Source organism: Acipenser ruthenus, chromosome 10 (genome assembly GCF_902713425.1).
Source record: "Acipenser ruthenus chromosome 10, fAciRut3.2 maternal haplotype, whole genome shotgun sequence".
Taxonomy (NCBI): Eukaryota; Metazoa; Chordata; class Actinopteri; order Acipenseriformes; family Acipenseridae; genus Acipenser; species Acipenser ruthenus.
The window spans coordinates 8,791,370-8,807,326 of record NC_081198.1 but is presented as its reverse complement, the minus strand read 5'-3'; the positions used below and the strand labels follow the sequence as shown (position 1 = coordinate 8,807,326).

Genomic DNA, 15,957 nt, shown 5'->3' with positions numbered 1-15,957 from the left:
ATATTTCCAGTTAAAGTGAATTAGAGGCAACACCCTCTGTGAGGCATGAAACAAATGTAACAGTTAAACAATAGCAAGAAACAACTTCTGCTACCCTGGAATTCGTTTTTGTTTAATTGGAGCCATATTATAGCGAGCTATAATATTAATTGATTAATTGCTGACATTGGCAGTTAAAGTTTTAAACTATGTTTGATTTAAAAGTGTAATTACACATGTAGTTGTGAAATTAAAATGTGTAACTACAGCACAGTTCTTGTTATTACAGTGACCGTAATTTCAAGTATTGCGTAAGGGAAGGATGAGAATATAATCAACAGAAGATCAAGCTGTTTCAGTTCATGTTACATTGCTGATATATTTTGCAAATTAGTAGGGCATTTTTGTCATGTTTTTTCTTTCATTGCTTGGACTGTTATTTATCAAACCTTTTCCCCAGGGTTCTGACTGTACTTTAATTAGTGTTAGGTCCTATTTGAGCGCAAAAACAGTGGCAGTGGTTGAGGTGTTATTTCCATCACTGGGAGTTTGTGTGTGTGTGGGGGGGGGGGGGGGGTAACTTTAAAACCATTGTGGTGCTTCTGGTTGGGAGGATTTCAAAAGAGAATGTGGACAGGGTATTTTCTGACATATAGGGCCAGTAATCCTATCATATTTTGGAAAATAACCCCGGGACAGTTTGCCTCCCTCCACGACTTAACAGAAAGCCAATTTACTTTATGTTTCATTTTACAATAATTTGTGTCAAAATCACTGCGGCATTCAACTGGGTAAGTATTAAAGGCAAGCTTGAAGGCCTAAAGGATTTGTTGACAGCAGGTTAAGGGCCTTTGGCAAAGTACAGTTATGAATTGTATGTATATATAAAGCCAAATTTGTTAAAACAACATGTAAACAACATTTTTTTTTGTGACCAAATGTTTTTATTGAGAAATTACAGAACATTACAAAAATACAACAACAATATGAATAAACGAATTCCCCATTTTCCTTTTTCACCCTCTCCTTTCTTCCCCTACCTCTCCTGGGAGACTACCAACCTCCCTCCCCCAACCCCCCCATAATATTGCTGAAATCTGGGAAGAACCTGATGTACCAGGCACAGTGCGAGAGGTATCTTTCCTTGCAGCCTGCAATATGGCCTGACGATCAGAGTACCTTAACGGATTAAAAATAAGCGTGCAAGGCTTATCCCTTGCATTGGACTGATCAGAATAAATGCAGTGTGCACGCATAATTTTAATAGCCGTGCCCAAGAGGGTCGGGAACCACAGTGGTAGGGATTTAAACAGAAAATCGATCGGGTCAGACCCCTCCTCCCCCTCCTTCAGGCTGACCAGGTGAAGAGTGTTCCGACGACTCCTGTCCTCCAGGTCTGCCATCTTAGACTCCAGTCAGTCTGTCCTGGTTTCACAAGCTGTAACAGCTCTCTTGTTGGCATTTACAGAAGTACGGAGAGCAGTCAAATCCGCTTTGAGGTTCTTAAACTTCTGGGTAAAATCTGAAAACTCGTTCTGCATGGTGGTCATTTTAGAGTCTCGAGACCCGTGTTTTCAATATGGGAAAATACGTGCTTGAAGTATTGGCGGGTCTGTAGCATACCGGCCTCTACAATGGCAGAGAGGTCTGACCTAGTCATGTTTTTTTTCACCCTTTGATGTAGATGAGGAGTGCAATGTGGGCGCTTGACATCCTGGGGTTCATCAGATTGTATATGACTATATATATATATATATATATATATATATATATATATATATATATATATATATATATATATATATATATACATATATATGGTTAAGTGCACTGAGATGTGTTCAGATAAATTGTAAAATAGATGAGGGGATGTGAAGAGAGAAACAACTACGCAGCCATTGCTCCCGCAGGTCACGTGACCTCAAAACCACATGTAAACTTAATTTACCGTATGACCATATACATATACACTCTAGAATTAGAGAACCACATTTCTTTACAACTTTATGTTCTTTGGTGTATTGCTCTGTTTAGATTGGTAGCCACTTCATGTCAATTATCCTAGTAGTATTCTAATATGTGAACATATTTTGGGAAACTTTCATAGGTTATTGTGCAGTGGCTGCTTACAAGTGCACTGTTTATTTATTTAATTTATTGAGTTTATTTAGTATAAAGCTGGGTTTTTCCAAATCTGTTACAACAGAACATCATATTTTGCACATGTTAATGACTGTCCCAAAATTCTCTTGTATGTTAGAACTAAATGAAACATGTGTTAACCTATCGCATGCAAGACCCATAGAACATATTCCCCGCCTTGGCTGTTAAAAATAACGTACCTTGAGCTTCCCCTACATAATTGTCCAAATCATAACATAACTCTACTACCTTCACCTAAAAATCAGAACATCTTCCTCAACGTTTGCCTCCTCTACCTTTAAACACTGACCATTCAGTCAGTAACTGTCAGTCAGTTTCAGCTATTTGCTTTTAACAAAGCCTGAAAATTGAGCTAGTTGAACGTGCATCCTCCAAATGTTCTTGTGCTTATAAGTGTGCAGGTTAGGGATGCAGCTCTTTAATTGAGCAGCTGTGACACACTTAATTGTATAGGCATTGCTGAAGTTAAATAAAAAGGTGCAAATAACCGGTTCATTTGCATCTTTGCAATGCAACACGATGTGCCATCTGTTTTGGCAGTTTTGAAGCACTGCACTGATAGACCTCTCATGGAAAATGATTTTATTTGTTTGGAGATGAAAACTACAAAATAACTAGCGCTGGTGTTATTTAAATTTTAAAGAGACAATTTTTAAAATCGTGATGCCCCCTGCTGGCCTAAAAATGCTGCTTAACAATAATAGGATTTCAGTGTTTAATAATAATCTACTTTAGATCTGAAATAATATACATTTTAATAGAAAGAAATGAGCTGATATTTCTAAAAATGTAAATACGTATCCAGGGATGCGGGAAGTGGGGGTGCTGGGGGTGCGGCCGCACCCCAACATTCCGAGGGGGCAGTGCGGCAATTTTTCTCGTTAACTTTAGTTTTATGAATGAGCATTTGCACTGCCTGCAAGAAAGTCATGACCTATTAAACGTGTCGAATAGAATGAAAGCATTTTAGTACCGAAGACTATAGAATGTATTTTACTTGTATTTTAGGCTATGTTTAGTATGTCATTGAATTTTATTTATGTAACATCTGATTTGCAATGTAGTTAATACATTGTCTTGTTGCTTTGAATTTTCAGCACCCCCAGTTAGAAATTCGTTCCTGCGTCTCTGTACATATCGTCTAACGGGATGTGATGTCTATGAATTATCAGTTTTGTTCAGTTTCTTTTAAAGGCGGATCCTCCAGTTTTATTTAATGTACATTCTTACAAGAATATAAAAACACTTAGGGGAATGGGCAAAGAATGACCTTTCTACAAAAGTGTTGTGTAGATTAATTTATGCTCTAATGGACTTTAGAGATGCTGTGGACAGCTGGAATGTATGTTCTGAAGTAGGCACTAAATCTGATTAGAAGCATATACTTATTTACTAGAAGACACATAGAGTAGCTACACATTGTTTGCCATGATTATTATCAATGATGTGCAGTCAGGTAAAACTTTTAGGACAGTAAGTCAGGTAAACCAAATGTTTCAATCAAATGCCTTTACCAGTTTTCTGTTTGCAATCTGTTTTAAGCCATATATCTTTGTGTTTCTTCTTGTTCCAGAGGCATTAGCCAACCTTTTGTTTATTTGATTTAGTTTCTTATAATACTTTAAATTTATGATTAAGTGTATGAAGTAGTGGATCAATTTGAAAAGAAGTGTAATATAGATAGGGTTGGCAGGGCTAGCTACTGAGGCCAGATACTGATACAGTAAAAAAGTCACAGATGAAAGTGTAGTTTGGAAAAAATAAAAATGTCTCAGAATTGTAAGTACTGAGTCTGAAAGTCCTGCGAGGGCAAGTGGTGTAACTGGATTTCCTTCTGTTAATTGTAGACCCTTGTCTCATCTCATTTCATTCCCCTTTCTCCCTTGGCTGGCACACCATTTATTAATCAGCTGAATATTTTCCTCTGCCTCTCATTACTCCTGCTCCAAATTCCTGCATTTTCTCTATTTCATTAATTCAATGGAATAATATATGTACCGCATGTCTGTCTCCAAGGCCTCAGCATTTGGGGATTTGTCAAATGTCATTAATAACTAATAAAATAGGCCCCTTTATGACCTTTACTGACCCCATTTATCATTTACTAAATAAAAAAGAATAAAAAAATATGAATGAATGACAATTCGTTTATTTATTTTTTAATAAATAATTATACTCTTCCTACCAGGTCATCATTTGAACTTTACACATCCTTCATGCCAGTTATAGCTACTTCTTCCTGCTGTGCTGTATAATGAGTTGCTGTAATGCAAGTCTCCGTTTCTTGTTACTGTGGCAACTGACTCTTCCTTCATTTATATCACTGTTACAAGAATTCCTGTACCCTATTTGTATTTTACCCAAAGTCCATCTCCAACTATGACTTTATTTGTTTTTTGGAGATCACAAGTAAAACAAGTATCATAAAGGTTATACCAAAATCTAGCTTTGGGTATTCACTAATTAATCTCAGAACAGCCCACAGAAAACAACCCACAAATTATTGTTAAACACAATAGATCCCCTTCAAGACATACAAATCTAACAGATCACTTTTTCTTAAACAATTGCAACATAGTTGTCTTTGATAAATACACAAACTAATATGTTACATTGTACTGACACATACCACAAATTAAGCCCAGACATCCATAGAAATAAGTGAAGCAAACGCACATAGATCAGACAGGATCAGATTGATTTCCTGTATAGCCACTGATGAAAACATCCAAGTACCTCACAGCACAGGTTTAAGTAAGATGAGTGGATTGTTTTTTACGCCTGATGAGAAAACAAGGAGAGAGTGCCATCCATATTGTGCCACAGTTTTTATTCATTTTATTTGATGTATGAACATTTTAGTAATTCCAGAAATATCCAGGACCATTTCTTTTAATATTTTGAAGCCAGCCCAATGACAAAGGAACCTTTTCTGTGAGGAATAAAAAAAATGGTAGCACAATATGGTAATAAATGGGTAACTTAACAGTGGTTTATGACATAAAATGGTAACGACTGTGTAATTACTGGAAATAGCATGTGACGGGGTTACCATGTAAATTCATCAGGTAAAAAGATGTTGCTGACAAGGCCATGTCCATGTATTTACAAAATAGCTACCCTTTAAATTACCCAAATATAAAACAATGCAATTAAATAATTAATTAGTGTAACCAGCAATTTTACCCGTCTAATACCCGAATTTTTGCTTTTGCACATGCTTCAGTTTATAGTACTTCTTGTTATGCTGCTCAAAAGGTTCTTTGATGTGAAACTGTCCTCTTTAAATCGGTCTAGTTTCTGTAAACCATTAAGTGTGTGCTTCATTTCCCTTCAATTACGGGTAATACATGCATACACACATATGAATAAACAAGACCATTGTAAAAACTATACACTTTGTACTCTCACTATGTATATACACCACAATTATTGTTTAAAAATGCCTTAGTAGATAGTGCTTTAATAAGTGATGCATGTAAACCTCATCATTTTTATTAAACAGCCTCATTAAAAAAAAAGCAAATGGCAGGCCTTTTTTCTTCATAATATGTAGAATTTGCAGCACGTGTGCTTAATCGAATTCCACATTTTGTCCAGGGTTATTTCTCACAGATGTTGTTTTGCTGATTGCGTTTTTATATTCATTTGTTTTCCAAACCATTAGCTACAATATACCGAAAATGTTCTTGGTAATTACTCGGGCTACCGCAGGCACCAAAACATCGTCCAGCAATTTGTTTGTGTTAAATCTGTTTCTAGCATTAGATATTTTAAATAAAGCATTTGAAGGCCGGCCTGTTCTCGCACTGTAATAGCAGACCCATTGCTTTTACTCTTTGTAAATCTGGGGAGGCAGTGAGACAAGGAAGTGTGTCATTATTACTGCATTACTGTTTGCGGGAAAGGTCCCGGAATGTCAAGCTTAAAAGATTGGTAGATGTTTTGCAACTCATTATATTTTATGTTGTCATTACATTGACACATTCAGATTTTCAGAATCAAAAGTTTCCGTTGTTGTTCCACCTGACGGAGACCACTTTCACAGCACAACGTGCAACATGGGTGTTCACTCACTATTAACCAGCTTTGTTCAGCCTATGATCTGAGTTCTGGCCAAAAAATAAAATGATATCTGACTGTTGTGTCAAAAATGCCTCCACCCTTAAGTGGTTATACAGTAGATTAACTCTAAGTGTATTTTAATCATTTAAAAAGATATATGTATTTAATGATTGAGTGTTTTCATTTATTATTTGCTATGGGGTTTGATTAACTTAAACCCCCCTGTATAAGCCAACCTTTTAGCATTTTGCAGCATTAGGAAATCTCCCTCGAATATTTTTAGGATTAACCCAGGGATAACCACTGATAGGTGTTGCAATCAAGAGTGAATCTCCAGTGCTGCAAAATGATCCATTAAACCCAACTATGGCATATTGTGATTAAGTTGACCAAACCAACCCCTTAGAGTCACCTGATGGACAAATACGGATACCCCATGTTCATTAGACCCCAGTACCAGGGTACTCTTTCCTATTTTATACCCTGAAGAATCATCTTAAATGTATAATTCCTTGCATCCGACGCCCTGAAAGAGGCTTCAGAGGAATGGCACAGTGCTAAACCTGCGTGTGTTTTCCAGCACTTCAGTGAAGGTAGTTATCACGGTCCACTTCTGCAACTTGAGGGTCACTGTATCTTGCAATGCACTTAAAGCAATTCTGGACCAATTCTGCTTTTGTGTTAAAAACTTTTTGAAACTTTTGAACACCCTTCTTTAAAATAGCAAGAAAGTAAGCTGATATGAAGCAGGTTATTTACTGATAAGATAATGGAAAGTAAACTGCATGAAGCAGGTTATTTACTGATAAGATAATGGAACAGCAAAGTGACATGAAGCAGGTTATTTACTGATAAGATAATGGAACAGCAAAGTGATATGAAGCAGGTTATTTACTGATAAGATAATGGAACAGCAAAGTGATATGAAGCAGGTTATTTTACAGAGTCCATCAGCTTCTTTAACAAATATTAGATTGTGTTTTTTTTGTAAATTTTCACTGTCTCCTCTTCTTTTTTTGTGCCATTTAATCATTTAAAAAAATAAAAGAATAATGTTAGACAACTAAAGGAGATGTTATACCAGGATTTATGAATGCACAATGAGGTTCCTGTTTCATTTGCATTCCATTCACATATCAATCTGTAATGCCTGTCCACAAGGTTGTATTTTCCTCTGTTTACATGCTATTATGTACACTACTGGGAAGATGTTTTTAAATACATGAAGGTAAGCTAAATAGTTTTATTTAAATGGCCTAAAATGTACAGTTTTAGATTGCAGGCAGAACCCGAGTTTAACAATGTTGATCACTGTTATTGCTTTCTGTGTGTTTATTTTTGTGTTCTAGATGTGTTTCAAACATTGTATGACCTTTGATAAATCTTTTTGTACCTGAAAAATGATTCCATTGCCAATAAATCCATAAGACATCAAATTATGCCATCAAGTGACACCTTTAAAGATGTCTTTTGGAGACAAGACAGCACTATTTAGAGGTCAAATAAGACACTTCTTCCAGGTCATAATGTAGCTGCCTAACAGGGGTGCGTAACACATTAAAGTTAGTGCCAATGTTTTATAAAGATGCATGTTATGTTATTTTTGTCTTCTCAGGGGAGTGTCAATGCTTTGATGGCTACATGAGAGATCCTGTCCACAAGCATCTCTGCATTCGGAACGAATGGGGACCAAATCAGGGGTAAGCTTCAATATGGTTAAAATAATTCAGTGTGCTGCAATGAACATAGGAATAAGTCACATTATGAATCACTAGGGATTAAGGACCGCTTTTACCAAATTACTTTAACAAATTATTGCAAATTTACCAGATTAATAAAAAATGACCATATGTTTTAATAAAAGGACTTTATAGAAACTTGCTATTGTATGGTTGGAATGATGACTTGAGGCTATGGTAATATGAATTTTTATAAAAGGCATTTTTGTTTCCCTATAACTCTTAAAAATGGAATCACTTCAACGACTATCCTCTTTCTCTTCTTTTCTCACCCTCCCCAGTGTGAAAACTTGAAAAACTGACATAACGTTACACTTCCACAACAGCAAACATTATAAGCCATTTTTATACTCTGCTTTGACAAGCTGAGTACATTCAATTTGTAGATTTTCAAAACCTGTCATTATGTGTTGCTACATGACAAAACCAGATGTCACTCAAAGAGAATTGAGGCTAAAATGTTTGGAAGAAGTGCTAAGTCTCAAATAGGAAGGCGTTTCTTCTTGTGCGTTGATTTATATTAGGGTGTTGGAACGTATTTTATTTACATACTGTATAATGAGCAAAACAATCTACTAGTAACTGACTAATTAATAAGGGATGACTTGCTGTATTTAAATGCTTTAAAATTGATGGGCTTCTATCAACACTTCAAGAGTGCTAAATTAAAATATTAATAGTAGTCATGTTTAAAGATGTCAATAATACGTAAAGTCATGGCACCCCTCAGTCTTTCTCATGTTGTATAATCAGTTTGCACTGTTCATTTTAATGTCATTTGCTGCCAGACCACAACATTTAAAACTGACATTTTGCTTAAAATTATTATTTTCATTTCATTCCCAAACCCAGTAGACTGCGATATGTCATGTATCCTCTTCATTGTTAACCATGCATCTGCATCCCTATGGCTATGGTAATACATCAAAGAAAACCACTACGGACAAAAGCACTTCAAAATAATATGGGGGCTTTAGAATGACCAGTTAGACTGCCAGTTTGTCTTGGTCAGTTCACAGTGTCCTTTTAAAAGCTGATAGACTTTATACTGTAAATAATCCCATATACTATATTGTGGGGCTGTTAGGTAACAGTAAATGCCAAATACCTACAAGGCCATTGCTGAGAACCAAGCTAATAATAATAATAATAATAATAATAATAATAATAATAATAATAATAACATGTACTTTTGAACTCACCATTTATAAAGCTTTGACTGAGTTATTACAATGATCTTTATCTTTTTTTTATGAAAACAAAAAGTACAGTTTGACATTCTTGCAACTTTCATTTCAAGTCTTGTTAAAGAAAAATGTCATGATTTAAAAACAGATTTTTAAAATAAACAAAAAAAAAGATTATTTAAATAAATCATGTGTGTTTGTGAATATGGCAAGAAGAGACCAACTTGATTTGAAAGAGGTTATTGTTGTGAGTTGGGCTTTCTGCAAAGGAAGAGCATCCATGGGTCTCATTTGTAATACAGGGAGGCCCCCGTTTTTTGGGTCATCCAGATGAAGTTTCAAATGGTTTGTAATTGCATTCAATAGACAGCTAAACTGAAGTCATACATCAGTGAAGAAGACATAAACGGTTTCTCCTAAATATCCTGTGATCTATCACCAGTGAACCTTGTAAACAAGAACCTAAATACATCTTCATGGTGCCACCCAATGTAATAGACAGCACTTTTCAATTTGGGAAGGTTCATGTTAAGATGCAGGATTTCTGAAAGGTTTGGGTATGTTTTTAAAACAAACGTATTGACAAATTCTATGATGTTTTTCGGACTATGATTGTGATATTAAAAATACCCCAAGCCATTAAACTGTATTTTGCAGTGTGTTTATGTAACAACCCATGCTATGCAATTGAAATTGCTCTCCCTGACATGAACCTGTACATGATATCATTACTGTATATACATACCTTAAATAAAGGTAGACCCTTTTGGGTAATGGCAAGTTCACATCTGGTAGCCTATAGTTCATTTAAATACATTAATAAAAACACATATCATACGACATACTTGAGTGGTCTTAATAATATTGAAAACTGTGAAAGGAACTCATTTTACCCAGCCCTGCAGCTCAGATTTAAATATGCCCATTGAGCCAGTTGAAATTGTTAAATGGGTTGGGAAAAGAGATCCAGGACAAGTTAAATCATTTGCTTGAGAGTTAAGAAATGCAAATGACGGGTCTACATCTATTTAGTGTACTTTTTGAAACTGATGATTTTGTCAAGGCTGCTGTCTCAATTATACTGTACAGTTCCACCACGGGCTAGGTTCACACAGGAACAGTACAATTGTTAAATCGTCCCGGTTTTTATTTATTTTTTTAAAGTACAAAACATCATCGGTGTGCTCAGCAAGATAATAGCAGAGTGATGTATTGGGCTGTGTTAGCGCCATTCAAAAACAAAACAAACAATCTTCTGGATTCTTTGTTTAATCATGGTGATTATGTGTTTATCATCTTTTACATGGTAATATGAATAGCTGATCTCTTTTTTAAATCTGGCTTTTTGCACATTTAACATGTTTTGAGATGACAATATAAAGAAAACAATGAGTTGTTATCATCTGCAATAAATACACACGAAATGTTTAATTGTTTAACTATTATGTTGAATACGGCTTTGGAGTTGGTACGGCATCAGTGACTTGAAGAGAAAACAGAACGTCCCAGTTTTTCACTCTGCAAATCTGGTAACCCTAATTACATGAACAGTGCGAGAAACTAAAGCTCTGATATAAATTTGGTCAGACACCAAAATCCAAGCAGAACAACTGGACAAAACTCACAAAAAAAGTAATATATATATATATATATATATATATATATATATATATATATATATATGTTTTTTTTCCTATTAAGTGCTGTTGTAACTGTTTGTATTAAAGTTCAAAATTAATAATTCAAAATGAAACATAACTTTAATTGATACAAAATTGCTATGTAGCTACAAAAACGTTTGGTGGGGGGGCTGACCAGTTATACAGTACCGGTAAGAAATTAAAGTTACTTTCACCTCTGCATTTTCATTAGCATTCAACCATGATGATTGTCTCAATGTTTCAATTTAGAGGAATATAAAGATAGTGGTACCATGCGAGAGACCTGGTAATTAGGGCCAGAAGCAAAATGATCAGCAGGACAGTGTGAAGGAATAAAATCGCTCTGATCTTGGGAGCTTGTTCACTTTGCACTTATGTGAGAAACCGTAAATAGATTTTAATTGGATTTTGCACGTAGTGGGGATTCACAATGGATATTAAGTTTTAAGGATTTAACAAATGCAGGGGAACATGATACTTTTTAGAGGCTGCTACACTTAGTGTTTCTACAGGAGGATATGGTTACAGGGCACAATGAAGGATGTTAATATTTTCCTTCCGGAAATCCAGGTATAGAATGTGGTCAGGTTAAATTGATTCATTGATTGATTAATTGATAAAAGCACCTGGATTAGGCAGCAGAGCAATCTGTTTGGCTCTGCTCAAGAGAGGTCATTTGTTTTTTAAAGCTTATTAAGTGGCGTTTGCTATTTTTATTTTGTTTAATTATTTGCTAATTTAGAAACAAATGCCCCAAAGGGCTTAATTGCATATATTTGTGATTCCCGCCTGAAGTAAAGACATCCTGTCACACAAACAATACGCAATTTAAGCCCTTTCTTATGTCACCTAAGAAGTAATTAAACAACAGAAAAGTTCAAGTTAAACTGGCAATAACCAATTTACCTCGACTTCATTCTGCACCTAGATTTCTTCATGTATTGGGGTTTTAACCCCAACTCTGTCAAACTAAAACAATACAATATACAGATATGAGGTCTTATTTTTATTATTTATTTATTTTTAATTCCAGTAAATATTCGCAAGGGTTCTTCTGTATTAGTCCTGTGTTTGTGGGTGCATGGTAATTGCATTATGAGTCATAATTACCTGCTGCTGTTCTCAACCATATTTAGGTAAGTGACATAGGTCAAGGCAAGTCTTGAATCCCCCCTTAAGTGTGTTTTAGCATTCAGTATTTTAATTTTCTCACAAACCAACACTACTTGCTCACAAACTTAGGTGTTATGACTATGAATTACATTTCAGTTACCGTAATTGCTTTTTTAATTACATTGAAATCCCTGGAACCAGTATATTTTTTTTCTCTCAAGCCAACTGGATTTGTCTCCCAATCCAACTTGATTCATCCAATTTCCAATTTAAACTTGAACCCCCTACCTTGAGTCATCAAACATTAATCACAGCTGCTCTTCTATAAACAGTTTTGCTTAAACCATTTTCAACCCCTGTCAGTGCTGTGTAAGAGACAGAATAATGAATGACTACCACTTATTTAGCTTATTAATCACAGTCTCTCAGAATGCCTCTTCCTAATGCAGTCAAGCTTCTTGATTTTTATATAAAGGGTGATGATACATCATTAATAGACAACAGTTATGTGTGTGAGCCTGTAAGTGCATTTATGTACTTGCGTATTTTCTATGTATAATTTGCATAGGTGAAAAGTAAATGATCACTTGAAAATGCATAAATGACTTTTATATTACTATACATAAGTAGTTTTCACCTTTTTGTGAAATGGATTCATAAAGTATGTACTAAAATGAGGGTGGTATATATATATATATATATATATATATATATATATATATATATATATATATATATATATACTCTGCTTTTTCTGCAGTCCTTGGCCGTACACCATATTCCAGCGTGGCTTTGACCTGGTGATGGGGGAGCAACCTTCTGACAGAATATTTAGGTAAGACCTCTGTCTCCTGTTGCGAGCTGTGCTTTGACAGTAATTGGTCAATGTTACATTTTTCTATATTCTACACAACTACATGTGCAAATACAATATAAATAATTACACTTAAATAGTATTACCAGCTGGGTTGTGTGTTAATGCTGCTGTTGGGGTTTTAATCCATCTTCGATCACAACTGAAATGAGTTTGGTTAGTTCAACCCTGTCCTCAGTAGAGATTAGTGTACAATTTGGCAAATATGAGAGTATTTCCTTGTGAGAAGCACAGGACTGAATGTCTGGGGGTGTTCAGGTCAGGAGTAGAATGCGCTCGCAGAGTTGTGAGGGGAAGCTGATTCCAATTCTAAATGGAATCACTATAAGCTATTGCTTCTAAAGGACTTCAAGCGTGAAACCAAATGTTTTTTCCAATTTCCATTATCTGTTTACCTTGTCATTTCTTTTGCTCGCTATTGAGGTTTTGTCAAATACATGGCTCCTTTGAGAACTAAAATAATAGATTTTTGGTAAACTACCTTTTGTTGGTTTAAAATGTGGAGTAGACTTAACAATATAAAAGGTGATTTTTTTTATGTGTCATTGAAATATATAACATTTTAAGTGAACATTTAAAAAAAAAAGATATTCAAAGATTTTAAATAGTGCTAATTCTGTGAGAAACTACATTGAAATAGAGATAGACTTACGTCTAAATATTTATCAAAGACTGTTCTTTTAGTAGTACATACAAAACATACATACCATTGAGTTATAGATATGGATGGATATAATCAAAAGAGAAATTAATTGACTTCCCTCCTTTCATGAGTAGCAAGAATCATTGGGAAGTAATTAAATGGTGGTGGGGAAATTCATAGCACACTTGGTGCAATATTCATAAAGGATTAACATGCCAGTCATTGCATTGGGGTGTAATACATTTACTGACAAGTTAATATTTTATGAAGTGTTTTAAAAGGCTATATTTTTCTAAACATATGTTAATAAGCACCTCTTTTTTTAGGGTATGATGCTCCATTTAACTGCAAAGTTAGCATTTCATGAGATGGAAATCAGAATGCTTAGGTATACAAAGCAGTGAATACTGACACAAAAATATCCAGAACCTTGCAACAGCAATTTAAATGTGATATTCATTCTCTAAAGCCTCATGCATCTTTAGTGTGTAGACTTTTTTTTTTTTTTTTAAATTACCATCCTGTTTATCCCCCTGCAGACTGTTCTGGTTTGGAGAGCTTTATTACCACATGCATTTATGTCTGGGTATAAGCTGAGTAAGTCCCTGCCAGCGAGTGTATTCTATCAATTATGATTCACCAGTTTACTTCCATGAATGTATTTATTTCCTCTAGAGGGGCCACATTTTGTACCTCTCATTCACACCACATTTTCAGTTATTTAAAAGTGTGTTTTGGTTAAAGTATTTTCATAAAAGCAGCCATCAATACAGACTTTGGGGAAAAAAAAAAAATCTTTAGATAACTCCTGAGTCAAAGATTTTTTAATTGGGGTATTTATTATTATTTTTTTTAATAGGGGTCAAGGTCAGTTTAAAGCATGTTGTACAGTTTGTCCAGTAACTTATGTCTCCATGCTAAGACATTAGAATTAGCTTCATAAAATAAAATTTCTACCTATTTTAGATTTGAAGCTTTAAATTTCACAGGATTGACAATTTACAGTTACCCAAACTGTGAACCTAATTTCCAGCAACCTGCTTACGTTTTGCATTCTTGTTCACTAGGTTCACCTACACTCTCGGAGAAGGGATGTGGCTGCCCCTCAGCAAGAGTTTTGTCATCCCACCTGCCGAATTGGCCATCAACCCCTCTGCCAAATGCAAAACAGACATGACCGTAATGGAGGATGCTGTGGAAGTCAGGTAGACCTCGGAGTCATTTGAATTTAGGTTTATGACTTGAAGAAGTGGCAGTGTGGAGCAGTGTGGAGTAGTGGTTAGGGCTCTGGACTCTTGACCGAAGGGTTGTGGGTTCAATCCCCAGTGGAGGACACTGCTGCTGTACCCTTGAGCAAGGTACTTTACCTAGATTGCTCCAGTAAAAACCCAACTGTATAAATGGGTAATTGTATGTAAAAATAATGTGATATCTTGTAACAATTGTAAGTCGCCCTGGATAAGGGCGTCTGCTAAGAAATAAATAATAATAATAAAGAAGTGACTGGCTGAAAAAATATAACTTCAATTTAGCTGATTTTCAACGGACTTTTTCAACTTAGATGTGACTATGCAACACATATAAATGTATTATGCACTATTTTAATTATCTTAATTATTTTTAATTGTGGCTGCATACTTACAAGCAATGTGCAAATCATTGATCTAAGGCTTTGGCTAGCCCGGTCAATCTGAAAATTACAAGTAGCATATCAAATGTTATTGTTTATTATCCATATATCTTCAGCCCCACAGCCATGTTTTTTACCTGGGAAATCTTCATTTGGTGTAAAGTAAAGGTTATGTGCAACAAAAGGCCAACCAATCTCAACAGAAGCTGGGGTGGTTGCCCTAGGAACCAGCAGCGGCACTCAGTCAGGGTCAGTTAAAATGTTTGGGAAGTTGAAAAATATCTAGCGGCGGTTGGCCATTTAAATCTTGAGGCAGTTTTAATATTTTATGACTTGGCTTGTTGTTCAAAGTCAGGTGAGAAACTTGACCATGAGAACAGAAACACTGTAAACAGTCACGCCAGGTTTATATTGGCTTTCCACTTGAAACAGTAAGAACATTAAGAAATGCTAAGAAATTAATAATTCAACTTGGCCAAGTCCATTGCCAAACACTAATACGATGTATGGTTTAATAAGTATAATAAGGTTTACACCTCAAATATTTGTTTTGTTGAGGTATTTGCTTTTTTTAACCCATGGAAACTACACATGTCCTGCACATTTCTGATCAAAGTTACATTTCTAAACTAAACTGGGATTGGTTTGCTCAGATCGCTCAGGAATCATGAAGGATGGTATAGTAAATGAGCTTGATCCCAGTGCAGATTGAAAGTTGGCATACTGTAAGTGAAACTGCTTTCCAAGGTGTCAGGTGTCATCTGGAACTTGAAGGATTAGCTAAAAAAGATCTGACTGCCCACTTACCACAGTCATCCAGAACAAACAAGCCACCAGTATCTAGTATACTGTAACTGCATGCTATTATCTGGATTAATAGTTAAATATGCATTTAGTAAGAAT

General features: G+C 35.3%; 1 protein-coding gene across 4 annotated transcripts in view; it reads left to right on the top strand.

The window, feature by feature from the left end:
• LOC117409440 (astrotactin-1-like) overlaps positions 1 to 15,957 on the top strand; it is a 156,562-nt gene that overhangs the window by 49,372 nt on the left and 91,233 nt on the right. For all 4 annotated transcript variants that reach the window (XM_034015524.3, XM_034015503.3, XM_034015492.3 and 1 more), the window contains exons 8-10: positions 7,823 to 7,907; positions 12,668 to 12,742; positions 14,492 to 14,629. In XM_034015524.3, coding sequence (XP_033871415.1) covers positions 7,823 to 7,907; positions 12,668 to 12,742; positions 14,492 to 14,629 — 298 coding nt within the window. The remainder of the gene's footprint in view (positions 1 to 7,822; positions 7,908 to 12,667; positions 12,743 to 14,491; positions 14,630 to 15,957) is intronic.